This window comes from Anopheles funestus, chromosome 3RL (genome assembly GCF_943734845.2).
Source record: "Anopheles funestus chromosome 3RL, idAnoFuneDA-416_04, whole genome shotgun sequence".
Classification (NCBI taxonomy): domain Eukaryota; kingdom Metazoa; phylum Arthropoda; class Insecta; order Diptera; family Culicidae; genus Anopheles; species Anopheles funestus.
This window is the reverse complement of record NC_064599.1, coordinates 26,813,960-26,841,720: the sequence shown is the minus strand read 5'-3', so window position 1 is coordinate 26,841,720 and position 27,761 is coordinate 26,813,960. Positions and strand designations below refer to the sequence as shown.

The following is a 27,761-nucleotide window of genomic DNA, read 5'->3' as shown; positions in this document are numbered from 1 at the left end:
GCTATCGTGATAATTCTATCATTAATTGCACTTAGTGTCCATTTAAGCTAATACTGTGCGATTAGGCTCTAGATTATTGATTCATTAATTTTGTAGACAATTTGGAGCTTCATGTTTGTTGTGTTTCCATCTTTAGTTATTTGACATTTTAATATAATCTAAGAAGAATTAATTATTTCCTCTTATTTTCATTAAATTAAAAACCTAAAAATGTTGGCTATCTGATTTTGTTGTTATAGTTCCTATCGGAACTTTTATTTTCAAATTTATTTTACGAAAACTCTATATCTACTACTGTAAGCTAGAGGATTTTCTATGGAAAAATTTACGTTACAATACGTTACGTTGTTCTTCAAATACGTCTTCCTTACGTTCCGTTTTTCAAGCACATGTTCCTTATGTTTATTGTGCATTATCATTGGCAAACATGTTTAAAAAATACTGTTATTTATTTATTTCAATTTCCTGTACAGTATACGATGCTCCAAGGTCTTTTAAATTTGCAAACTTTAAATCTGCAAACTTGTCTACTGGGTATTCAAATTTGAATTGAGGGTTGTTAAAAGACGTCTTCTGTGGGAATGAAAGAAATTCTAGTGATATATTTTCCGTTTAGTTGAAAAAATTAACCTTTCCCTGGTCTTTTGTCTATTTGCTTCACATGGTAATTTATGTTTGATCCGAATTTTTTCCACATCACTTCAAAACTGAAATCTTTATTCTTGATGCTAATAGTCAGCGAATGAAGATTTTTGAGAATTCTCAAAAAACTTCGTTTAAAGCATCAATATTAGAACTTACTTTCCCAATTCCCTTTTTTTTGGTTTTGCAAAAGAATGAGCTATCTTGATTGAGAGCGAAGATTATTAATCGATTGTTACGATCGCGAATAGTGATAAAGACGCGGCGTAACTACGTGTGCCGATCGAAACGTCTTATCAAGAAGTGAAGAGAGTATTCCACCTAGCAACAGGATAGACATATTCCATCCCAAGCGCTCTATCGTTAAAGACTTTGTATGCAAAAGTTTACTTAGCCGTAGCCTACATTTGGAACAAAACAATGTTGCCTCTGTGCGCCCTAGACGTTACGATTTTTAATCATATCGACACCGTTGCTTGTTTCGTCTATTTTTACAGCTCACTTTTCTACCGTACCGTACTGACTGCTAACGTCGCCGAAACGCACGCGCACCAACTACGAAAATGGCCGTCTTCCAAATGGGGTCTCACACGCACGCCATCCCGATGACGCTGTACCGAGACAACCGAACCAAGGTGGTCAATGAACTGCAACGTGCCCACAAGTTTGGGGTGGATGCGAACCCCTTGATCCTGCTGCAGGGTGGCGATAACATTAGTCATTACGACACGGACGTCGATTATGTTTTCCGGCAGGTGAGCAAGTGATCGCCCACACACTTAATTTGCTGGAAAATGTTGGAAATCAAACAAAATTCTTCGTACACTACGTTCCAGCAAATCCGAGAAGTGTTGGTTACGTTTCTGATTTATCCGACTGTGAATGTGTGTGTTTTTTTTTTGCAGGAATCGTACTTCACCTACCTGTTCGGTGTGACGGAACCGGGGTGCTACGGAACGGTTGAGATCAAAACCGGACGTTCTGCGCTGTACGTGCCACGTCTACCGGAAGAATATGCCGTTTGGATGGGGCCGCTGCTCGGTTTGGACGATTTCAAAAAGAAGTACGAAGTCGACACAGTACATTACGTCGATGAGGTAAGTGCCTGGAAACGTTCTACGATCGATACGAAATAACACAATTCATCGCTTTATAGCCATTGCCGCTTGCGGTTGTTTAGCAGTCATGCGGCGAATAAATCTATTTCCGCTGCGCGAGAGTGGATTCGCAATCGTAAACAGTAACAATTAAATAGGCGAAGGAAGGGGGGATGTTTGCTTGGAACCGTGGCGCATTTCCGAAACTGAGCAGCGCTGAACAAAGGAAGCAAACAAACCAACAACGAAAAAATGGCTTTCGATGGTTTGGTTGATTTTGTTACGTCTGCGTTCAAGTACAGCTTCTTGTCAGACCATGGCAAGTGTTGCCAAAAGCCAGATCTCACAATAGCCATCAGCTAGATCGCTCAATTCTGTTCCAAGTACAATACAACCGAAGCGACTTCAATTAAATCTTTTTTGCCGTCTTCTTCAGCAGCTATTTATTTACAAAGTTGATCTTTAGAAATTGTACTTGAATTTTTAGTAATTAAAGCAATGTTTTGGAATGATCAGCTTCATTTAGTTTGATTTTTACAATGTTTGTTCAATTGTTTGACTACCTATGACATGAATAACGCATAGTGCGTTCTGTAAAAGTTTCAATCTACACCAAACTTCGGGTCTTTGCAGACTTGAGAAAAAATAACCATAAAAGTTACTCCTCAATATAGTTCTTTTACATGTAGGAGATTCTCTTCCAAGAATCTATCATATCTTAACAGTTGGATTTGGAGTTGCGAATTGGAGTTGCGTTACCAATAGTTGATCATGTCTTCTGTAATTAAGACGCTAAAATAGTTTCAAGGAGTTATCTTCGAAAACAAAAGAACTCTCTAATGCATTTGGTTATGAGAACATTCGATGATCACAACTATGGCGAAGATCCACAGTTCCAGAACTTCAAGCCTGTTTTTTACTTGCTTTGGGATAAAACTTTTTACGATCGTTTTCTTAAACTTAAACTCAATTTTGCTCAGTTTTCTGATTTTTGCTGAGGAATCCTATTTCTAGTTGTGTCTTTGATAATAATGTTTAGATTCTTTTTAGACGACATCTTCTGCAAGATCTCCTCTAGAGAATCTACTGGAACCTAAATGTTCTATAGTAGATACATAATTCTTGGGGTGTAGCTACATAAAAAGCACTACATTTGAATGGTTGCAAACGGTAGTTTTCTTGATCTCTTGATAGGTAATATTGTAGAAACAATATTTTTTCTATTTTATTTGGCCCCAAATTCTCCCCATCGCATTGACCTTCTTCATATATTTATCACGCCATTAAGATCAGAGATCTTCATCTTGAAGCTAACATTAGACATATGGCCAATCGTTCGTCTAAGTTATCCAACATTCATGCAATTATTTGCAACTTTGCGAAACGTTTTCGAATCACTTTCTGCCCTACTCAAACAAACGCGCTCGTCGTAACGCGCTGATTAAAAATACATTTTTAAGGCAAACGTAACGTTTCAAACATTCTCACAGAACGTTCAGACAGACTGTGTAAAAGACGCGTGTGTTATTTTTACATTATGTCAACAAAAACCAACATTCATGTCGATCAGTAGCAGCAGCAGCAACACTCTGCTCCGTATAGACGTAAAAATAAAGTTCACAAATTCTTAAGCGCCCCCTTAAGCGTTTGTGTCGTCTGGTCTGTTGGATTGTGAATTGCTTTCTTTCCTTTTCCCTCGCTTAATGACCACCGCCTGAAACAGCAAAAAACCGGAGGTTATTTCCGCATGATTTCCTTTGGCGCTCCAAGCGAGAGCTCAAAGTCTGGCCTGATCCACGATCAAAGTGCAGTAAGCAAACAGCACGTGACGTTAGCGTACTCCTACGTTTACAGTCAAACGAAAGACAGCTACACAAGAGTTGTTGGCTTTTTGAGGCATTGAGAGGTGGTGGGGTATTTTGGGGATTTGGCACACAAGCAAAACAAATCTCACCTGACCTGTGTACTTAAGGTTGTTTTTAGGTAGATAAAATGCAAATTGTGAAACGTTGACTAATGTTCAAAAACGCCCATGACTAGTAAGGGATGTGTAGCGCAAGTGAGTCACCTGGTGACACTCTATGTTCGAGTTTTATAGCAATTCGTCATTATTAGTCACGGGTTTGTAACGTTTGCTTCCATTCATATTGGAATTCTACCCGGCTTTTAGATTGTGCCCCTCATCTTCATGGCGCTTTGCTATCGTTTGTAGTCGCTTCAATCGTTCCGTACCTGGTACAAACGGTTCAGCGATTCACCCATTTTTACGATGTATTAGTGGCCCTTTACACACACCTGCATTCGGTTGCTTAGAGGGTCACACACAATCGAACCACAACGTAAGATAACAGGGGGGGGCAAAAAATAATAACGTTCACCCCCCCATTGCAACTACCATTCTCAAACGAGAAACGTCGTTTTGTTTGCATCTGCGATCGTCCGCTGTACATACCTTGGCACAATAGTCACACACAGACTTTAGACGACTACGAGCTAGCTGCGTGTCACCTGTGTGGTGTTACGCCCGTCGTGTCATGTGGTGTGTATGCTGACGAAGTCATGTGCATGGTCATTGCACCATAATTAGGGCAGAGAGTTTATGAATTATGTAATGGCACACGGGTGTCACACTATAAGGGAGGGAGGTTGTTTTTTATGTCTTGTGTGTGTGTGTGTGGTCAATACCATAACGTACCTCGTTCGTAATTGAATTAGTGATACTAGAAATCGAATAAAAACGCAACAAAATTACCTATCGATTGTGTATCGTGTTTACGCTGGATAATGGAAACAATGGCAAAATCATAGCAAATATTTTGCGCGCTTTTTTTGGGGAACATTTTTAGTTGTTGTTCCCGGAGTTATGGCCATTTTTATTTGAACTTTTGTGGAACGAAGTTTGAAATATATTTATTTTTATCCTTTAACATAAGTGCGTCTATATATCTATGATCTATCTATGGTGTTTTTTCTCATGGAGAGATGTAGATCCAGCTTGTAGAATAATTTTATTGAATAGTAAAATACATTGATAAGCTGCAGAAAAATATTTGTTATCGTCAAAAAAACTGCCTTTTTTTAAATAATAATATTTCATTCCTTTTCTTTTTTAGCTTGCAAACCGTCTTACTGATGTATTACCATCGGTGTTGCTGCTTTTGGTGAGTCCTATAAATAATGTGATTATTTTTTTTATTTTTAGAAAAGAATTGGGCGCCTCCATTCTGTCAAGGTTTATAGTGATTGCAAGTTTCATTCATTTGTAATTAAACCAAAAGACCTTAAAGATAAGCCAACAATAACAAAAAATACCAGGTGATCTTCAATTAGGGACTTAACCTCTGTGAAATGATGTTGCAACATTTAATGATGTTTATCGTTTATTATCTCCATTAAACACCCGCGGACACACACACTCACTGGCAATTGCAAATGAAAAAAACGTACAAACTATTTTAAAACCCGATTCTCGCCGTTGCCGCGGTTTGTGTATGTTTGGTTGTTTTGGGCCAGCGTGTAGTAAAACAACACTGTGCCGTACCAACATGAAGGTAATGGGCACCGGTACTCATGGATTCAGCTGTGCAATTTTCTTGCATGCATGCATGGATACAGCTCAGCGACAGCCTCTGTTCAAGCTGTTCAAGTACAGCGCAGTGAGTGAGATGGATGGAAAATAAACAAAACCTTGTTCCAACGTGGGGTGTTGTCGTTACCACGGGTAGAGTACAACGGTGCACAACGAATGGTTGGGAGAAAAAAAAGGCCCTTGGCCTAAAAGTAGGGAAATATCGTTACAATGTTGATCGTTCTTGTTATCTCGTTTGTTAGGGGTATGTTTGCATTAAACTATTTTGTAGCGATCGTACCGGTTGCTTCACTTGCTAGCCTTTCGATGATCTGTGACAAAACTGTGTTATGGAATGGGATTTTGTATCAAAACTAGAATTTATTTATCTTGTTCCAACTCACTTTGTTAATTGTTAAATTTAGAAGATTTTTTCTATAATGTTCTATAACGAAATTGTATATCATTCTCTATAATATCGATCTTACAGATCACATAAGTTGTCTATCTTTTATTGAAGATCTTTACTGTATTATTTTGAAAAAGTTTTAAGTGTTTTAATGCTTGTGAATATCATTAAGGTTGTAGTGATGCTAAATGGCGGCGCCCGGTGGTTTATTGCTAGAGTCATCGAACGTCACACAACAGGCTTAATATCAAACCGCTACTAGATCTTTTCGTCTTGTGCAATAGTTAATATTCAGCTACTGGTAAATTATGTCAAGGAAACTCAAAATTACCCAAAGTTGTGAGTACCATAAGGAAACAGAAAATGAATTAAAAAAATGTTTTATATGCTAGGTACTTAAGTTCTGTTGAAGATCGAAATTATTTCATCCCATACATCTTTTTTTTGGCACGATCTTGTTCGCTTACTGAAGGCACAGTTACTGTCTCAAGGACCCAAAAGGTTTCGCGTCTAGCTCCTCCAATTTCCGACCGATTCGCACATCGTATAGACACCGCCGTTTACAGATTTTGTCATGACCTGCCCCCAAACACTTTGATGTATTCTGTGGATCCGCCAAACACTTTAGACGGCTGTGCCGCGGTTGTCCGTCGCCTTACGTGACCAATAATTTGGCAAGTTCCGTTCATGAAATTTCAATGAAAAGAGCCACTATTCCACCACCGCCGTGTGCCGCACTTTTTTCGCCATTGGAAACACGGCTGAACGTGGCACCGGAACACCTCGCCGTCACAATACGTCGTTTCGCCGTCACAACAACAGCGGCGCATAACACCAATATAGCAAGAGTCAAACCGCCCGGCACATCGAATCGAGCTAAGCAGGCCTTGACTCCATTTCAGCTCTCAAAACCCGCTCGCCATCTTATTGCGAGGCTGTATTGTGCCTTTATTGCGTGTGTGTGTGTGTGTTCAGGTTGTGGGGGTTGGGGTTGAATTGATCCACCTTTCTACCAGGCCACCAGGCAGGCTGGTGGAGTTGTGCAAAATTTAACCGTTATTACCCTTTCGCTGCCATATTCGGGCAAAGCCTACTGTATGCATTATTTGGCAGCTTTTTAGTCGTGCAGGGCTTTTTTTTGTTGTGTTGTTGTTTTGTTTCTGTATCGAAGCATACAGTGCCAAAGTGATGATATAAATATGTAAACAGTGTTCCCTTGCATACAGTATTAGCATTTGCGTCACATAGAAAAACGAAGCCACTAACAACCCTGGTGTACACGATAGCAAAGGTGAAACAATTTGTTATCTTATTACTACAAACTCTTTAAAATTATAAGTAACGTGGCCAGTATGTAAAATTGTCAACAACTTATACAAATACACATTATAGCCGCAAAAGCCGAGTCGCTATTTGGACACGTATCGTAAAACTTTTAACAAACAACAAGGCGTTTTTTTATTTGGTCATTAAAAAAAAGTCAACTTGCAAAACCCACCCTTAAAAACCACGGATGATGATCTTGGTCTGGCGTGCCTCCCACCCACCCCCCCCCCCCCCCCCCACCCACACGTTAAGGCCGGGGATGGCCGCGCGGCAACCGGTGCCATAGCGTCGGTATGAGTGTGAGCATCGCCTTTGTTTTGGTTTGTCTATTTTGATTATCCACTTTCTACACATGAACCTTGATCAATCGTGCTCGCGGTTTTTGTCGTGGCGATTGATGATGGTGATGATGATCGGTCCGTTCGTAAGGACAATATACATAAGCACAACTATGCTTTTGCAACGCTGTGTGAATGACGTGTGGCGTCTTTATTGGTGGATTGTTTTTTTCTCTATTGCCTTTCTAATTGCCGCGCATCCGCACCACGGTTCCCCTTCGCTTCAACCGGACGTCTGAAGGTGGGAAGTTTGTTTTGAATTGTTGGCGCGCTGTATTACCCGTCAATGTAGGCCGGATGGCAATGCGGTTGGCAGAAAAGCAAAACGCACCGAGTGCCGTGCCATGTGGGCTGCTTGTGTTTGTACGTGAAACTCACGTACCACGTCGGCAGTCGGTGTCTGCCCTAGTTTTTTTTTTGCAGCTTTTCTCACATGTTGGCGAAATAATGCAAAACGCGGTGGGTAAATGATTCGTTGCAAACAAAAATAGCGTAACTTTAGTGTTATTGTGTGTGTGTGTTTTTTTTCTCCCCTCAAACAGGAAGTTTGGTGTATTTTTGCACAAGAAAATCATTACCATAACCGCAGTTGGAGAAGAGTTGTAAAATAAAAACATGACAAACTTTAACGGACAGTTTAAATGTTGTGAGAAAACATCCTTCAAATAATGACGTTAATTTACAGGGGTTTGTTGGAGTGAAAGTGGTATCCTAGTTACAGTCATTTCTGGATTCGGCTCATGTTGAACTGGAATATGTCAAGATAGATCTGGAATCTTTGACATTTACTGCTTTACAAAGCTTTTACAGGGTTTTTTGGTTTAAACGTCAAAATTGAAGTACCTGACATATATACGAAATTCTTCGCAATTTCTTTTTTCTTATTCAGAAAATAACATAATCGATCTCAACTTGCAAAAGCTTTCGTAAAAGTGGGAAGAATTCGAGATCTACCTCGACGCATTTCAATTCAAGTTGAACAGAAGCTAGAAACGACACTAATTGAGCCACTTGAACTTGAAAACTTTTTTTTTAATTTATTTTACAAACGCTATGGCCATTTGACATTCCCCTCGTAATTGAACTTGAAAAACACTGAAGCAAAACATTATTAATAGTAAGATTATGCATACTTCATAGCTAATATCGACACATTTTTAATGACGCAGTTCTTGCGGCGGGTGCTACAATCTATTTACGTGCTAAAACCCATACGTTCCGATTGCATCGATGTAATACAAACTTCCGTTCCCAACAATGCGAACGAACCGGCAAATCGGTCGTTTTGTTTACTTTTCGTTTCGTACCTAATGTAGGGTATATTGTTGTTTGCGTTGTTTTGTGTGTAAAGCTGGTGATAATTCTTCTTGATAATTTTCACTGTGCATTTGTTACTTTCCGTTACTCCCAGATTTGAATGGTGGCCTTGAATGGTGTTTTCAAAATTTCGTACTGATATTGCCACATGTGCGCGTTGTGCAGTTTAATGATAACAATAACAACAACGACAAAAAAAAACCCGACGCATGATCAATGGTTCGGTGCTGCGCATTTCCCTTTTGGCGCCTTCTCACTTATGTACAATCCTCAAGGTACTTTGGTCAAAGTCTCCCATACGCTAAGCACGAGCACCGTGTTCCGGGGAGGTTGATGCGGCGAAGTTGAAGGGGAAATATTCTTATCAATCGTCGTGATATTCCACACCCCTGTCGAAATGTTGTCCCCTATCTCTCTAATACAACCCAATGATCTCTACCGTGATGATGAAACGGTATCAAATCGTTGCGCCACCAAGACGCGCCATACCGCGGGTCTAAAGATTAGTAAACGCCACACATTCCAAAATGCAATGAAACGTGGTACGTTTCACATCGCCGCACGGTATTTACAGGATACAGGACCCAGAGATAATGTTGCAAATAACCGTCGGCCCTGAAGCCGCGGGGGTATTTGTTTGGCGCATTACAACAATAATTCCGTCACTAAAGTCGGGTGTGACATAGAAAAAAAACGGGACCGTGTGCCGCATGTTTACAAACAAATCTCCCCGGCCAGAGGATCGGCTGATCGGGTGATCCCATGATGATGACGTCAATTTGCTTTAATCTTTTTTTGTGACGAATGTGTGTGTGTGTTGCGTGCCAGCAGCGGAAAGTTATGAAAGTTTTTTTTTATTGAAAAATGTTTACCTTAGGGTAGGCTCTCTTTCAAGCGCGCACTACTTTTTTCCGATTCTTGTAAGCTGCGTCCTGGGGCTAGGGAGTGTCCGAAAGTATACATTCACTATTTTTAGAGTCAGGGTTTAATGGTCCACAGGGAGGGTATGGTAATGGACGTTGGCGTGACAGAAGACCCCCCCTTGTGTCTGCGACTGGCCTGTGACTGGTAATTATAAAATATTTGCATTGCCTATATCTAGGCGCACACGCCCATGATCCACCCGATGAATGGGTAGATAGAAGTAATATGCAGGTACATTAATCGTATTGTGATTAACAAATGGGATCTAACCAGACCGTTTTGTAAAGCGCAAACAAAATGAACTAAATAGTTGTTCCCATATCTTTTACACAGAGTGGACCGAATGCTGATAGTGGAGCAGTAGCCAAACCGGCTTACTTCAAGGGTATCGAAAGGTTGGTTGTTTTAGTAAAAGTTTTTTTTCTCTCTCGAATTTACAGCTAAAGTTAATTCCGTAATTTATTTTGTTCTCTTTTAGTTTTGTGTCGGACACCGATATTTTGTTCCCGGTGATCGCGGAATGGTAAGAGATTGTTGTTTTTTTTTAAATTTTATACTTAATTTAAATCAAAACCTCATCACACACTCTGTCTGCTAGTGTGCAGATCAATTTTTGCTGTCAATTTTTAAAATCGTCTAACTCTATCGATCATAATTAAATACATGATTTCATGTATGGCTATTTCTTTTTGTGTTTTGGTGATTTTATCGAAAAATGTTTTATTTGTTTTTAGTAAGAATCATAGTTAAAGCATTTTGTTATTAAAAATATAACTCCTTCCTTCGTCGTTTTTTGCAATGGAAGGCGGCATTTATAAAGGCGCATTTATTATTAGGCGCCACTACTTATTTTTAGCCCATAGCTATTGCTAGCAATTAACAAATACACAGCTGTATGCATAATAACGCACATTACTCACAATTATAATGCAGTTTCCATAACGGTACAATTAAATTCATACCTGCAGGGCTGCTCATGACGCTTCGGCGCCGACTGTTCGTTTCGTTAAAACCTTCGATGAACGTGTTTTCGTTAAAAAAAAAAACGTCACATGAGTTTGACGTTTCGGTTCGTTGCTGCACGAGCATTTCGCAAACAATTTCGTTAAAAGTGGTTGGAAACAAAACAAACATGACCGTGTGTTAATGAAATTGAATTTCAAAAAGTGAGGAAATGTGTTGAACAAGTGTCGATCGTTTGTCCGCACGTCCGTATCGTCTGTGTGGGCTATCAACCGCCGGTTTGGAATTATCGTTCGGCTTACATAACGCTAGATGTCACGCTGCGTGTGGTATACGTTGCGCTCAACTCGCGGCGGACCGATCGGTGGACGATTCGGTGCTTCTTTACAGTATTGTTTGCCGCAGTTTACGGCACGGGTTTGTTCCTTTTCCTCGAAGGACGCTGGAGATGATCCACCACCACCAACCAATCCACCGGATAGCGGATCAGGCACCAAGAGTGGTTCACCTACAAGCAACACATCGAAAAAGTTCGTACGCAATGCTACGATTTTGGTGCAGCAAGGTTGCGACATCCAGGAGCTACCGGTGGTCGTACGCAAGATTGCCGAGGATGAGTTCGTATCGTTCGTGTCGGATAAAATAATAACTGCACCGGTAACAACGCCGCCATCAAACAAAACGGGCGAAGAACCGAGAGCTAACGAGCTGCCGGTCTCATTGGAGTCCGAAATGGAAACTATAAAAAGCATCGAAAGTTGCCATTCAACCAAAGGGGTACTAACGGTACTGCAGGAGCGAGAAAAAGATGGTGGAACTGGGTACGGTCCTAGCGTTGCGATACACGCCCTAGAGAAGATACTTAAGGTGGAGAGCTTGCTGGAACTAAAAGAGCTAGAAGAAAGCGAACCTTTCGAACGGATCGTTAACTGTATCGTGTTTCATTCGGATTCTAAAGCCATTCTTGATCTTTTAGATGAATTGCGAAGCTATTTGGAGCTACCGCGAACGATCGATATGTTGGGAAATGAGCTTGTGTACCGGTGTTCGGAAAATGTGCTATCCATCGAGGAATGTTGCGATGCGATCGAAGTGCTAACGCAATGCCGCCGGCCAGAGATGGTGGAAAAGTTTTGGAGTGGTATTGCCGATCAGGAGAAAAGTATCACCGAACGGAACGTGCATTTTGTGTTCTCCATCCTACCCTATCTTAAAGTTAGTCGCCGTGCAGTACTGACGGTGCTGGAACGACGCATTCCACAGCTCTGGTGGCAAATGTCGCCAAACGCTACGATCGAGGTGCTGCAAGCACTTGTCACCTGCAAACTATCACCATTTCGGGTCACGCAAACGTTAGCGCGCTGGTTGAACACCAATATACACGCGGTGGCAGAAGATGAGCTAGGTGCAATACTGGAAGCATTCACAAATCTCGCCTACTCCGATGCACAAATCGAACGCGCGATAGAACGATACGTTAAAGCGAAAGGTGTGAAGGTGAGCTCACAAAATCTCATCGTTACCATACTGAGACACTGTGAAGAATTTCGTCTCCGGAACGCACACATACTGAATGGTTGCAGTGAGTTTTTCATAGCCAACTTTAGTCAACTCGAGCCGACGTATCTCAAGGCACTTTTCTGCCCATTCGGCTATCTGGACTTTGTGCCGACGAATGCGATCAAATTTTTCGATACGGTGAACATGTTTGTTGATCTGCATTTTGCTAAAATTCGCCCGACGGATACGATCGACATTATGTTTGCGTACATTTGTCTGGAGCGCTTTCCGCTTAATTTTGTAAACCGAATTTTTAATCCATACTTTCTCGATGTGCTACATGCAAAAACTCGCCCAGATCGGTTGGATGTGGTGCGCGGCAAGCTGAAAGTGTTCGATACCGGACTAACGCTTGAGTGTGTGGATTATGATGGACCGTTACTACCGCGGGATCATTCAGCGAAGGCCGTTTTTCACGATGGCCGTATAAAGCGTATCATTAACTACATTACGACCGAGCTGGAGGAACTGGCCGGTGGACCGGAATGTATGACAAAGTTCTCCATCCTGCAGCATCTGCCCGTGAACTCGCTCTATCTGGTGGACGTTATATTCCATCCGGCCGGTTTAGGTAACATTTTCACCATGGACACCATGAAGGAGCGTAACATCAATGTGGCGGTGTTGGTTCATCTGCCAGAATACTTTGACAGTACCGGCAAGTATTTAGTTGGGCCGCAGGTGATGCGAATACGGCACCTGCGACGGCTCGGACTGAAGGTGGCCACGCTACGTTTCGATGTGCTGTACAAGCTGAAAATCCATCCACAGGAGCTGCAGGATTATTTGGTGGAGCGAATGAAGGCGGCACTAGATGCGTTGCCACCGCCCGGAACGGTAGCAGCAGCACCGGTCGAAGGATCACCATAAAGTCCAATTGTGATATACAATGTGTAAAAATCGTAACGATAGTTATTAACTTAGATGTTTCTGTGTTTGTTAGCTAATGCTATTCACCTGCTATAATAGCACATTTGGTAATCATTCTGAAGTGCGCTTTTGCAAAGGCACTAAATAGAAAGACTGCAAGGATCAAAAATAAAACAAGACTTTTGAGTGTGAAAAAAGACAAAATATACTTTTTCTGTGTTTGGTTCGCATTTAAATACGAAATTCTGTCACTAAACCTCAACTTAAATTGTCCATAATGAAGTGCTTTTTTTTACAAAAAAATGATAAAAGCCATACGCAAGGTGTCTGTTAAAGTTAATCAATTTATTTAACTTAATTAGAGCAAACTCATACATGAAATTATGTTTTCATTGCGTGTTTAATTTATGTCTATACATGATATAAAAGTATGAACTTTCTATTCATTTTGTGTGTAGCACGATAAAGCTACTTGCCCATAAAAGCGAGCATTGGATCTTCTTCACGGCGCCGTTTTAACATGTACGCTTCGATTTCTTCTTCGGTTGGTGCCTTCACATCGTACATGCTGTTGTACGGACGCTTCCTTTCGTCCTGCCGCAGCAAATCCGCTGCTCGCCGCTGGCTCTGTTCTTCCGCTTCCAGCGCAAGCTGAAGCTTATCCTTTTCTACCTTTTCGGTGGATTTTTTACGCAACTTTTTCTCTTCCCGCCGCTGCTGCCGTTTCTTTTCCTTCTTGCGTTTCTTTTTCGACTTCTTCGATTCTTTACGATCGCGTTTGCTATCTGGGTCTGGTTCTGAGTTGCTTTCGCTATTACTATCGCTACTGTTATCCCGATCAGCGGATTCTTGTTTGGTTTCCAATGTTGTATGGGATTGTTGTTTTTCGACAGCTGTTGATAACTCTTCCACAGGTTCGGCAGATGTTTTTGTTGCTTGATTTTCTCCTGCAGTTGAAGCATCCGAAGCTGTCTCACTTTCGGCGACAGGTGGTTTGATCGTAGTAGCCCCTTTGCCATTTTCACCAACGCAGTATGAATTTTTAATCATCGATTCACAACACTTGTAACCCCAGCAACCATTGCTCCAGTACGAACCCCACACGGTGGTGTGGTTGTTGAGGTAAACATCCTCCTCGTAGCGTGACCGAATGATGGGTTTATCTTGCCCCTTAATCACCTTACCGTATCGTGAGTACTCGACATAGTTTTCCGTCTGTGCCAGGAGCAAAGCTTTAGGCGGTACCGCCAGATGTTCTTCACCGCCGTACTGTTCAAGCACCTTATTTTTCACCTCATCCTTAAACTGCGACTTTTTCTTATCGTACTCCTTCTGGAGCAGCTCCAGCTTTGTCGGTTCGGCGAGCACATGCACATCGACACCCTTGCCGTACGCTTCCCAGGCAAACAGTTGTGCCTGTGCGTGCTTCTGAATGTCACCCGAGTAGCGGACAAAATTTTCACCCGCAAATTCCGTCTCCTCCGGATTCAGCAGCGGCGTAGGATTGTCACGCATGGAACGCGTCTTCGGATCGTAGTAGGCCGAGTTAGGATCAAGGTTGCGCAGATACTTGGCCGTGTCTTCGCGAATGCGTAGATTTCGCACCGTAATGCGCTGTTTCGAATCCACCTTCGTGCCAGGCATGTCTACCTCGTCTACGTATCGGTCCTCATCGCCCTCCTCGTCCTGCTCCTCGGCCAGGTCGGGATTTTCCTTCAGCTTTTGTGCGCGTAGCTCCCGTTTCGCTTGTTCGATTTTAAGATACTCTTCCACAATTTCCCGATGGTTTGCCGGATCGTAACCGGCCCATCGATCGCGCTTACCATCGTAGTCGCTCACGATCGTGGGCTGAATGAATTCATCGTGTGCTATCGCTTTGGCGGAAAACTTGGCTCCCACCTTGCGCGGACGCTCCATACAGTCCACCCGTTTGTGTGTCATTGCGCCACAGTTTTCGCACGCCCCTTTCCGATACTTGGTCACCAACGGTTTGGAGGTGTCAACACCCCGTTTGTACCACTCGTCAATGCCCGACCGCTCCTTGTCCTCATCCTGGGGTCGCTGATGTTTTAGCGTTGGACCCGCGGTATTGTAGTACCACGGAGCGGATGAAATGTATTGCGGAATGTGTGGATTGATGTCGCGACCCTCCTCGTCAACTGCGGCCGGAGCATTACCAGCTTTACGTGCCTCCTCGAGCTCCTTCGCTTTACGCCAATCTTCGCGCGATGCTTTCCGAGGTTCCTCATCTGTTGCCTCCTTGGTTTGCAACAGCATCGACAAGGGAAGACGCGATCCCGAGCTCACCATTTTGAGGTTCGGATTTCGCTTCTGCCACGAACGGTGGTACGAAGCTATCAAGTTATTAAACACCCTTCTCACAGTTTAATAACGCAGAAGCAAGAGCAAACTGCGTACTTTTGCGATTTCTTCACGTGAAATAAACAATGCCAATTGACAGCTGGCTTACTGTTGACATTTAGTGGAAGAAACAGACCCAACGAACTACCAGTATAAACAAGCGGCAAATAATATTGAAGTTTCGCTATTGTTCGCTGGTGGCGCTGTTGTTTACAATTTTTTGGCGCAATGACATCATTGCGTTCAAATTTAAAAAGATCAAATATTTTTTCAAATAATCAAATCATATCAAATCAAATAATTATAATTTTTGGCTAAAGTCTGAAACACGACCCCCCCCCACTCACGGTCACTCATCTGCGTGTCAATTTTTCGTACAGGGTGGTTCGGAGACTATCAAATGTGGCCTGAATTTGATTTTTTTTTTTTACAATTACTATTAAATTGTAAGGAGGTTTTCGCATAGTGAAAAGTGATTTATTCATCGAGGAACCAAGTTCCATACGCTGTTTGTGAAACCGTAAAATTTTCCTCATTTTTGGCCCAACTTTGCCCCATAGCTCCGCCGGTATCCAAGATATCGCCACACTTTCTTCTGGCCATGGCTAGATGGCACTTGTGGCTAGATTTCGTCCATGCACCACTAATCGCTACCATGTCTGTGGCCGGAGCTATTCGCGAAAGCTCCAACGGATCGCCAATCTGTGACCTGTGGTCGATAGATGGCACCAATTGCTACATTTTCTTCTTCGACGGCCATGCCCTCAGGTGTTTGTGTCTCGAAACATAATTAAAAAACACGCAACCGATTTCGAACCACCCTGCACGAAAAAAAGTCACTCAAATGAGTGCCCGTGAGTGGGGGGGGGTCGTGTTTCAGACTTTAGCCTAATTTTTTCCGTAGCCAGAAGAAATTGCAACAAGATAAATAGGTGAACGAAGATGTTTTTGCCCTCCGCGTCATATATTGGTGATTTTTTTTTATATAAAACTTTATTTGAGTGAAAAGAAACTTATTTCCACAAATTCGCATTGAAATACATCAATTTTAAAAATTTTGCTAAATTTCCCGAAAAAAAACTAAGGCCTTAGGAAATTTTCAAATGTTTTGAATTTTTTAAATTGTTTTTTGCTTATTCTTTTTTTATTTAAAGCATTATTTGAGTGAAAAGAAACTTATTTTCACAAATTTGAATTGAAAAACAACAGTTTTAAAAATTTTGCTAAATTTCCCAAAAAAAAATCGTAAGGGGTAAGTAAGCCTAAGCGTACTGCCCCCACGCCGTCACCGAGGAGAACGGTCACCCCGGAGATGCCGGCCCCAGCCGCATCGCCGTCGGAGGCAGAAGCCGGAAGCTCCAACCCGTGGCCGCTCGTGGACGCGCCACATGAACAGGCGAGCATGTATGTGCGTTTGGTGGAGCAGCTTGAAGAGCTTAACCGGCGGTTAGAGCGTAGCGAGAGGGAGAACGCGAGGCTCCGGGCTGAGCTCAACTTATACCGGACCGGTATTAACACGGTGGTGAGGCTGGAGGATTCAGCGACTGGAGTGCGCTTGGGAAACCAAGCCACAACCAAGTCAGGCCCCAGCAAAAAGACGCTGAGGCGTAAGGCCCAAAGGGATAGAGTCCTAGCGCGTCAGTCGCAGGGTCCTGCCCAGCAGCGATTGCTGGAATTGCAGGAGCACCTGCGGCGCGAAATAGCGGAGGAGCAGGTTACGACGAGGAACGGACAGGGACAGGGGGAATGGCACAAATCCCAGTCCCTGCAACGGGATTACGCCTTTCCTCCATTGGAGGTTAGGCAGCAGCAGCAACGATCATACCGGGATATGGTCTCAGGATGGCAGGTGGCGGGACAGCGGTCAAAGGCCCAGCCTTCAGCCGCACCCCAGCAGCAGCGGCAGCGGCCGCAACATTCGGTGCCGACCCAGCGCCCCGTCCAGGCGAACCAGAGATCCGCACGCCGACGACCAGATGCCATCTTGGTTGTCCCGGCACCGGGGGTCTCCTTTGCGGAAATGTACCGGCCAATCCGGACGTGCCCGGCCTTAGAGGATGGCCAAAAGTACATCCGCATCGGGAAGCGGACGCCGAAGGGCAATCTCCGGATGGAGCTGGCCCGGGACGCGGACTCCGCGGCATTGTGCCGCCGCATCCAGGCCACACTGGGTGAGTTGGGGACCGTGAAGGTGCTGACGGAGATGGCGGAGGTAGTCCTAAAGAATGTAGACAACCTCACCGAGGAAGAGACAGTAAGGGAGGCATTAAGGGAGGCACTCGCCAAAGAGCCGGCGGTGGCCTCGCTCAAAATGTGGGAGAGGGCGGATGCCACAAAGAGAGCACGAGTGCGTCTGCCGCGGGTGGAGGCGGAGGTGATCCTAAGCAAAAACCGTCTGCTTATCGATCACTCCTCCTGCCAATTGGAGAAGGCCCCCAGGTTGGAAGCGGCGAAGCTCCGCTGCTTCCGATGCTTGGAGAGGGGGCACATGGCGGCTGCATGCTCCGGGCTGGATCGCAGCAACTGCTGCATCCGCTGCGGAGTAACTGGACATCGAGCGGCCGCCTGCAGCAGCGAGGTAAGCTGCATTCGGTGTGGAGGGCCACACCGTATTGCAGCGCATGGCTGCAGAGGAGCTAACGTTCCCCCACGCCGATAAGCATGCCAGGGGGGAACCACCACCTACAGGTCCTGCAAATCAACACCAACCGGAGCCGGAGCGCGCAGGACCTGGCCCTTCATACGATGCGGACGGAGCAGGTGGATATAATGGTGATCTGTGAGCTGTACTCAGCACCGGACGACAACGCGAACTGGGTGGTGGACCGCGACAGGCTGGTGGCCATTGTTACGAGCAGTTGCTCCCACCCGGTTCAGCGCATCCGGAGCACGAGCTTTCCTGGCATCGTGGCGGCAGACGTAGCGGGCGTTACCATCATAGCCTGCTACGCGTCGCCAAGCATCGGGGTTCCTCAATTCATCGAGATGATGCAGTGCATCGAGGTACTCGCCTCAGGACATTCCCGAGTGTTGCTTGCTGGCGACTTTAACGCTTGGAATGGCGCCTGGGGCAGCACGAGGACGAATACCAAGGGCGAGGAATTACTGCAGCTGACGGAGGGGCTCGGGCTCAGCGTCCTGAACCTGGGGAGGGAAGCCACCTTCGTTGGGAACGGCGTCGCTCGTCCGAGCATCGTCGATGTCGCCTTCGCCAGCTCGACCATCTGCAGAGAGGACCTCGTCGGGAACCCCGACAGGCAATGGAGGATGCCAGGACTGTACTCGTACAGTGACCACAGATACATCCGCTTCGAGGTGGGGGAACGGCCGGCGACCAACAGCCGGCAAACTCCGGGAAGGGAGGCAGCACCAGCGGCGAGAGCAGCGGGCAGACGCTGGCGGGCGAAAGAATTCAACAGGGAGCTGTTTGATATAGCGCTGCAGACAGCCAACTTTGTGGAGGAGGCCACGGACCCTGAGGGCCTGACCCGAGCCCTGAGCCGGGCGTGCAGCGAGATCATGGCGGAGGTCTCCCCGTCAGTCGGCCACACTGGTAAACCGGCGTACTGGTGGACAACGGAGATTGGCCGGCTGCGGGAGGAATGCCGTCTAGCTTGGGATCGGTTCAGCAGGGTGCCGATCAGCGATCCGGAGAGCCGTCAAACAGCGTCCGCACAACACCAGGAGGCCCGCCAGCTGCTGAAAGCGGAGATCCGGGCCAGCAAGCGGAACCGCTACAACGAGTTCCTGGAACATCTGGAGGACGACGAGACGGGTAGGTGGCAGGGAGAGCTCCTGCGACGGCTCGGTGGAAGCCGTGTCGCACAAGAACGCGACCCGGCCGTCCTGCAGCGTACGGTGGATGCGCTGTTCCCGAACCACCCTGCTGTTACCTGGCCTGTCATCGAACCGGACGGCGTCAACATCAGGCCAGTCACGGAGCAGGAGTTGCTCGACATCGCGGCTGGCCTGAATCCTCGGAAGGCGCCGGGCCTGGATGGGTTGCCGAACGCTGCCCTTTCGGCAGCCATCCGCACGCATCCGGCGACGTTCGTGCGGCTGATCCAGGGGCAGATGGATGCTGGCCGCTTCCCGCGGCAATGGAGGAAGGCGAAGCTGGTGCTGCTCCCCAAACCGGGGAAACCACCGGGCGAGCCGTCTTCGGTGAGGCCGGTGATGCTGCTGGATACACCCGGGAAGGCGTACGAGCGAGTATTGCTGAACCGCCTGAACGACCATATCGAGATGCCGACAGAGCCGCTGCTCTCGGAACACCAATTCGGCTTTCGACGTGGTCGGTCAACACTTCAGGCGGTTGGGCTGGTGACGGAAGCCGCCAGATTGGCGATGAGTTTTAAACGGACGAACCGACGAGACAAGCGCTGCTTGCTCGTTGTCGCCCTGGACGTCCGCAACGCTTTTAATTCCGCCAACTGGCAGGACATCGCACAGGCGCTGCAGGATAAAGGAGTTCCCTCAGGACTGCGCAATATCCTGAAGGAGTACTTCTCGGACCGTGAGCTCACGTACGACACCAGCTCCGGTCCGGTGACACGTCGAGTAACGGCAGGAGTTCCACAGGGGTCCATCCTGGGCCCCACCTTGTGGAATATATTGTATGACGGCGTGTTACGAGTGCAGCTGCCGGAAGGTGCATCCGTCATCGGCTTCGCCGATGACCTAGCAGTACTCGCTCAGGGGTGTACACCGGAGGAGGCGGCAGGTGTAGCGGAGGAGGCCGTAGCAGTGATCGCCGCTTGGATGGAGCAACATCGGTTGCAGCTGGCCCCGGAGAAGACCGAGATCGTCCTCATCTCGAGTCTGCGCCGGGGACATCCGGAAGTGCCAGTACTCATCAACGGTGTGGAAGTTCGCCCGAAGCCGGCGATACGCTACCTCGGGGTCATGCTTGACGACCACCTATCGTGGAAGCCACATGTGGAGAAAGCCACCGCCAAGGCACTCCGTGTGGTGAAGCTGGCCACCAGAGTGATGCACAATCACGCCGGACCGAGGATGGCTAAACGTCGGCTGCTAGCAGCAGTAGCGGACTCGGTGGTGAAGTACGCGGCACCCATCTGGGCGGAAGCGGTCAGGCTCCAGTGGTGTAGGAAGAAACTGCAGCAGCTGCAACGGCCTCTGGCGAAAGGTGTTGCCAGAACCTTCCGTACTGTGGCGTACGACACGGCGGTGGTGCTGGCGGGACTGATTCCGCTACACCTACAGGTGAAGGAGATAGCGCGGCGGTACGAGAGACACCAGCAGGCGCTACAGAGAGGCGTCCTCATCGATAAGGACGCCATCAAGAGGTTGGAGCGATCGGCAACCATCGCGCAGTGGCAGACATCGTGGGACCAGGATGCCGCTCATCCGGAGGCGAGCAGGTTCAGACGATGGGCTCACCGCGTGGTACCGGACATCGCCGGCTGGGTAGGTAGGAAACATGGCGAGATGGATTTCTTCCTTAGCCAGGTGCTCTCCGGACATGGCTTTTTCCGGGAGTACTTGCACGCTATGGGATTCACCTCTGCCCCTACCTGCCCCTTCTGCGCCGACGACACCGTGGAGTCGGCAGAGCACGTGGTGTTCCACTGCCCGAGGTTCGCTGATGTACGTACTCAGCTTCTGACGAACGCGGAAGGCGTTGTCATCACCCCGGAGGAGCTGGAGCGTGTCCTGCTGTCGAGCCCGGAGGCTTGGCAGAGTACGGCGAAGGCAGCAAAGCGGATCTGCAGCTTCCTGCAGCAACGGTGGCTGGAGCAGCAGGTTGCCGAAAACGCGGCAATCACTGGCGAGATCATATCCGCCAATGAGCTGGCGGAACGCATTCGGCGGCAGGCACGCAATGCTGCCAGAAACGCCGGCCAACGACGAAGACGCCGAGAACGACAGCAGCAGGTGGTACCAGCAGCCGACGAGGACGGAGGGCAACATCGTCCAGCTAGCAGGCAGCCAGAGAGCCATCCCCCCAATCGGCCCGTACGAGACCCGCCATCGGCCGAAGAACTGCTTCGTCGTCGGCAGAGGCGGAATCTTCGGCAACAAGAGTTCCGCGCCCGACTACGCCCCGGTACACTGTCGCCACCGCGTCCGGGTCGAACGAGGAGGAGCCGAGTACCGCCGACGGAGGAAGAGCTAGCCGAACGACGGGAAAGCAGGAGGGTACGCGAACGGGAACGTCGGCAAGAGATGGCGGACCGCAACAGGGGACTTATGTCGGCCGATGTTGAGGCAGCCATCTCAACCACGAATACGTCGACGCGCTGATCGATGACTAGGAGGGGTGAAAGCCGTTAAAGACGGCTTAGGAGGATAGTGGGGCTACTGACCGGGAGAGACCGGCATTCACCGTAGCCGTCTCCGCTCTGCGTGGTAGTAGAACCTGCACTTGTGTGTGAAAACGTTTTCGTTAAATTAGGCGCCAGGGCAAACAGCGGGCAAGCCCGCTTCGTAAAATGCCAGAAGTTTGTGTTGTATTGTGTACTTGTAAAAATGTTGCGCCGATACAATAGATAGGGGGGGCGCGTGCCCTTACTGAATGTAACAGGGACGCGAATGCTGCCGGTGGCTACGCCTTCGCCGGGAAGGCCGCCGGTAACGGAGATATTTGTTTATTGTAAATTTGCGTATTGTACTTGCGTGTTTTATGTTTCGTTGCGTAAACTGTATGTATTACCGCGGCAATTTATGTAAATTTACGGATCAATAAACAAAAAATGCATTCAAAAAAAAAAAAGGGGTAAGTAAGCCTTATGAAATTTTCGAGCTGAAATTTTTTTTATTTTTTTTCTGATTTTTATTCTTTTTTTAATTTAAAGCACTATTTAAGTGAAAAGAAACTTATTGCAACAAATTCCCATAAAAATATATCACAATTAAAAATTTTGCTAAATTGCTGAAAAATGAAGAAAAATTTACATTTCCTCAAACAGGGTAAGGAACTTGATTCCTCGAATAACTTCTGGCAGAGACCACTGAGGGCATGGCCGTCCAAGAAGAAAATGTAGCCATTGGTGCTATCTATCGACCACAGGTTAAAGATTGGCGATCCATTGGACACCGACCGAGTTATAGGCAAAAGTTGGCGCAAAAACGAGCCTTAGTAAATTTTCATTTTTTTTAATTTTTTGATTTTTTTATAATTTTTTATTATTTTTTTTTTGTTTAAAACATTATTTGAGTGAAAAGAAACACATTGCAACCGATTGGCATTAAAATAAAACAATTTAATTTTTTTTCAAAATTTCCCAAAAAAATCGTAAGGGGTAAGCCTTATGAAATTTTCGAGTTGAAAATTTTTTTTAAATTTTTTTCTGGTTTTTTATTCTTTTTTTTATTTAAAGCATTATTTGAGTGAAAAGAAACTTATTTCAACAAATTTGCATTAAATTACATCAATTTATAAATTTTGTAAAATTTCCCAAAAAAAAAGCTAAGGCCTTAGGAAATTTTCAAATTTTTAGAATTGTTTAATTTTGTTTTATTTTTTTTTCTTTTTCATTTCTTATACCTTTAACTGCATTGAGATGTTACTTTTTTATTCCAGCCTTTTGCTTTAGTTGATTCATATTTCAAATTCAATTCCATTTTTCTTCCGTTCCCGCCAGTCGCGTTATCAAATCTCCGGGCGAAATCGAAGTGCTGCGCTATGTGGCACGTGTTTCATCGGACGCGCATAAAGCCGTAATGAAGGTGATGAAGCCAGGCCTGCACGAGTACCAGGCGGAGGCTGAATTTCTGCGCCATTCGTACGCCGTCGGTGGCTGCCGGCATGTGTCGTACACGTGCATCTGTGGTGCTGGCACCAACTCCGCCATCCTGCATTACGGTCACGCCGGTTCACCGAACGATTGTGCCGTCCAGGACGGTGACATGTGTCTGTTCGACATGGGCGCCAACTATGGTGGTTACGCAGCGGACATTACGTGTAGCTTTCCCGCCAACGGGAAGTTCACCGAGGACCAGAAGCTCGTGTACAATGCCGTGCTCGCTGCCCGCGATGCTGTCTGTGGTGCGGCCCGGGAAGGCGTATCGTGGATTGACATGCATCTGCTTGCCAACCGTGTGATGCTCGAAGAGCTGCGCAAAGGCCAACTGCTGCAGGGCGATGTAGATGAAATGATGGAGGCTGGTTTGAATGCCATTTTTCAACCGCATGGATTGGGACACTTTTTGGGGCTCGATGTCCACGATGTCGGTGGATATCTGCCCGGCTGCCCGGAACGTTCAACCAGGGCTGGAGTTAACCGTCTGCGCACGGCACGTACACTGAAAGCGGGCATGTATTTGACCATCGAGCCGGGATGTTACTTTATCGAGCCGGTAAGCTAAACAGTGAGGGACGTTGTAAAACTAGGTTCATATTAAATTTTGGTTTCATTTTGCTGAAGCTGCTGAACAAGGCTTACTCGGATCCCAATCTTAGCAAGTTTTTGGTGAAGGAAAAGCTGGACCGCTTCCGCAACTTTGGCGGTGTTCGCATTGAGGATGATGTGCTGATCACAAAGACTGGCATTGAAAACTTTACCTTCGTGCCGAGAACGTAAGTAGTCGTTTCATGTGACGACGTGTAGAGTTTGTCGTAGCAATTTACTCTGATTCTTTTTTAGTGTCGAAGAAATTGAAGCCTGGATGGCCAAGTAAAAACATAAACCCCCGAAGGTACGATGGATACACCGAGGTGCCTTTCTATATGCAGGAAATCGCTCCTGTTTAGCCTCGGAAATCCCCTTTCTGAAGAAATATGTACTACACCTTTATGAAGGCTATATAACGCTTCACACCTATTACGGATTAAATCAATTGCAAGCAAGTTGTGCCAATATAATTGTTTTCATTTTTATTCCTTATATTAATCAAATAAAATCTTGCATATCAAATTAAGGAGTTTTAAATTATTTCGCACCTTACTCAATTATAGAAACAGGTACTTCGTCTTTAATTCAGGTGAACGCTTCACCATGGCTGTGTGTAAAATAATCCCCAGACACTAATACTAATTCATCTCGAGTCAGGAACAATGATAACATGCGCGAAAGGAACAACTATACGATATTCTAGAATGAAGGCTAGAAGAGAGCAATGAATGTTTCCTTCTGCCATGGATGCTCTCTTGTTGTTTCGCTGGTCACTTTCTCAGGATTTTGTCGCAGAAAATGAACAATTTTTGGATTCAAAACAACAAGAGACCATCCAACTGAAGAGGTAGTATCAACTGTCACTTCCCCAGCTTAGTGCATAATATAGGCATCTCTTTTCCGCATATCAAATTGAATGGACGAATGGATTGAAACAGATGCTGAAATATTTCCCCACTATTCGATAAACTCACACTATCGATCGCCAATACTAGATCATCTCGAGCCGCGGTCAATGATAACGTGCGAGAAAGAAACAACTATACGATGTTCTAGAATGACGCCTACACCATCGAAATGAATGTTACCTCCTTCCGTGGATGCTCTCTTGGTGTTGAAGAATCATCGAGCACTAATACTAGTTCATCTCGAAGCAGGATCAATGATAGCATGCAAGAAAGAAACAACTATACGATATTCTAGAATGAAGGCTAGAGGAGAGCAGTGAATGTTACCTCTTCCGTTCGATGATCTCTTGTTGTTTCGCTGGCCACTTTCTTAGGATTTTGTCGCAGAAAATGAACAATTTTTGGATTTAAAACAACAAGAGAGCATCCAACCAAGGAGGTTGTATCAACTGTCATTTCCCCAGCTTAGTGCTTAATATAGGCATCTCTTTTCTACATGTGGAATTGTATCGGCGAATGAATTGAAATAGATGTTGGAATATTTCCCCTCCATACGATAAACTCACACTATCGATCGCCAATACTAGATCATTGCGAGCCGCGATCAATGATAACATGCGAGAAAAGAACAACAGTATAGTGTTCTAGAATGAAGGCTAGAGGAGAGTAGTGAATAGTACCTCCTCCGTTGGATGCTCTCTTGTTGTTTTAAATCCTAAAACCAGTCATTTTCTGCCTCCGGTAAAATTATGGAAAAACGATTCTTCGACACCAGGAGAGCATCCACGGAGGAGGTTATCATAACAATTAAATCATCCCTCTTAGCGCCTCACTGACCGTTGCATTGAAATCGTACCCAAAAAAACACACAGTTACACACCAATATAAGTGATACTCTTACACAATATATTTCAATTATTATGCTCTTTTAAATCGATTCATTTACAGATACGCCACACACCATTAATGTCTATGCCTTGTTCTACCATAACTGATCATATTGAACGTCTTCTTGTCCCTTTTTTTCTTTCTCTCCTACGAATTGCGCATTGGCAAACTACTCTCGATTGCGTGTCGTTTCGTAAGGAAACTTAAAGACGACTGTCGGCATTTATCTACTAATTGTCCTAGTCCCCTCACAGTAGTTTTCTTATTAAACCTACAGTCCCCCCCCGTTAATCATGCCCACGGTCAGCTACAAAAGCGTGTTGGCAACATTAAAACCAATATTTGACCATTATTTTACGTACAATGCACGTTTTCTGTCATTATTTCTGTCGCGTGTCATCGCATCTATTCGTCAGGCAGGGCGGGGTACCGAAACATTTCACTAAGTAATATTTTATTTTCGCAATTCTACTTTTTTACAGCATCTCATCTAATACGTGAATATATAAACGTCTGCATGCAGCTTAATGCCGTGTGTTTTCTATTTAATCTTATCATAAAAAAACCCCCTCCCTTTCTAACCGTACAGCATCCGTACGCGCACAGAGAAGCGAGTGGGCAAATAAACAATGAAAATCATTGTACAGAAATCATCGTACAGCTCGTTTTTATGTCGCGTTTATGTGATATTATCGGTAGCAATGTAGTATTGTTACAGAGTTTCCTTACAAATCTACCATCTTCCCAATGTAAACCTGTCCATTTTCACACACTCTACAGCTAAGGTAGCAACGTCAAAAGGAAACCTGACCATATACTATTGAAAAATAGAAGTCGGGGAAAACCCTTCCATCTTTATACGCGCTTTTTTTCGGGTGGTTTGCACTCTCCGTATGGGGGGACATAGCGTGGGGGTCGCGTGTATCAACACGTTCTATTAAAACATCATGTTCATCATCATCTAAAATTAATATTGATTCTGCACACGGTTCAACACCTTGGCTACAATTGCTTCTGGCCCTTTACTTTTGATGACAATTGTGGTATATTATTTGATTTTTGCTAGCTCTCCTTTCGGTGCTGCTGTTGTCTATGATTTTTGTTTTTGTTATCGTTATCGCTGACATGGTTCTGTATCTGTATGAAAGAACCACGAAACCATATCTAGGCTATAGTTAGCTATCCACCGGAAACCGCACCATCACTAACGTTGAGTTTAGCGCTAGATAAAATGTATCTTCGCTCACTTGACTGTTGCTTCTACTGGGGTTTGTGTACGATTAAACTTTTACACATGTAACACTAAAACAAAACAAACAAACGATCCATAAAAATAATTCGAAGCTAAAAGCAGCGCGTCCGTAATCGGTTTATAAACGTCCTTGTCTTTCTGCTTTCTTCCTTGGTCATAATAATTGCTGTACCTGGTGGTGACGTGTACCGGGACGCAATGAGAGCCACACGCCACACTATTTGCACACCTAATTATTGCGCACGATTTCAATTTAAATACGATTTTTGCTGACACAAACTGTCGTGTTGCTGCCTTCTAATTGCAACAACCATTCGCAACTTGCTTCAATTACTATAAACTACTACTAAGGTTGTTTCGACTATGATAACATCTGTTGCGTTTTGTATGTAAAAAGCATTCTTCTTCATTTTTTGTTTCGCGTTCTGAAACGGTTATGAAACGGTTAATCGTACCGTTGTGGGGTTTTAAACTCATTCTTGCACCAACAGTTCCGAGCGCAGCCAATGCCATGTCCCAAAAACGCACACATACACACAGACATTTGTCATGTGACGGTGAACGACGCGAATTGGTAAGGCAAAGGGCGCCCCCCGTAATAAAAAAAAATGACACAAAAACGTTTCGAGCCTGCCTGAGGGAGTTGTTGCAAAACACAATTGTACACAATTGTATTACTTAAATCTGGCTAAAACTAAATCGTAAAATTAAAAAAAGGATTTTTAAAACTCGATAATATGTTAGTAATAGAAATCATACACTATGATAATAACACAACTGCTCTTTCTCTTCCTTTTTTGCTTTTTTAACGCGCCCACACACGTAAAACGTTTTTGTTGCTCATTATGCTTAATTTCTTCCGTTTTTTTTGCAATTGTCAATTCGTTTTTTTTCTCTACATTTTATGTCCGACGAACAAACATGTGGAACATTGCTTAAAAGCATTACATTGCTTTTGTTTCCTTTTTCCCATTTTGTGTT

The 27,761-nt window shown here is 45.1% G+C and overlaps 3 protein-coding genes across 3 annotated transcripts; 2 read left to right on the top strand and 1 right to left on the bottom strand.

Moving 5' to 3' along the window:
* Positions 1-1,071: 1,071 nt before the first annotated feature.
* Positions 1,072-24,254, top strand: LOC125770460 (xaa-Pro dipeptidase). The gene is made up of 8 exons (XM_049440136.1): positions 1,072-1,397; positions 1,548-1,739; positions 4,853-4,900; positions 9,955-10,016; positions 10,100-10,144; positions 22,983-23,697; positions 23,766-23,917; positions 23,985-24,254. The coding sequence occupies exons 1-8, from the start codon at positions 1,206-1,208 to the stop codon at positions 24,016-24,018; spliced, it is 1,440 nt and encodes a 479-aa protein (XP_049296093.1). The 5' UTR covers positions 1,072-1,205; the 3' UTR covers positions 24,019-24,254.
* LOC125770440 (FAST kinase domain-containing protein 3, mitochondrial-like) lies at positions 10,597-13,218 on the top strand. Its single transcript, XM_049440068.1, has one exon. It carries the CDS (start codon positions 10,897-10,899, stop codon positions 13,012-13,014), a length of 2,118 nt encoding a protein of 705 aa, XP_049296025.1. The 5' UTR covers positions 10,597-10,896; the 3' UTR covers positions 13,015-13,218.
* Positions 13,341-15,343, bottom strand: LOC125770445 (pre-mRNA-splicing factor Slu7). Its single transcript, XM_049440080.1, has one exon. It carries the CDS (start codon positions 15,322-15,324, stop codon positions 13,483-13,485), a length of 1,842 nt encoding a protein of 613 aa, XP_049296037.1. The 5' UTR covers positions 15,325-15,343; the 3' UTR covers positions 13,341-13,482.
* Positions 24,255-27,761: the final 3,507 nt, after the last annotated feature.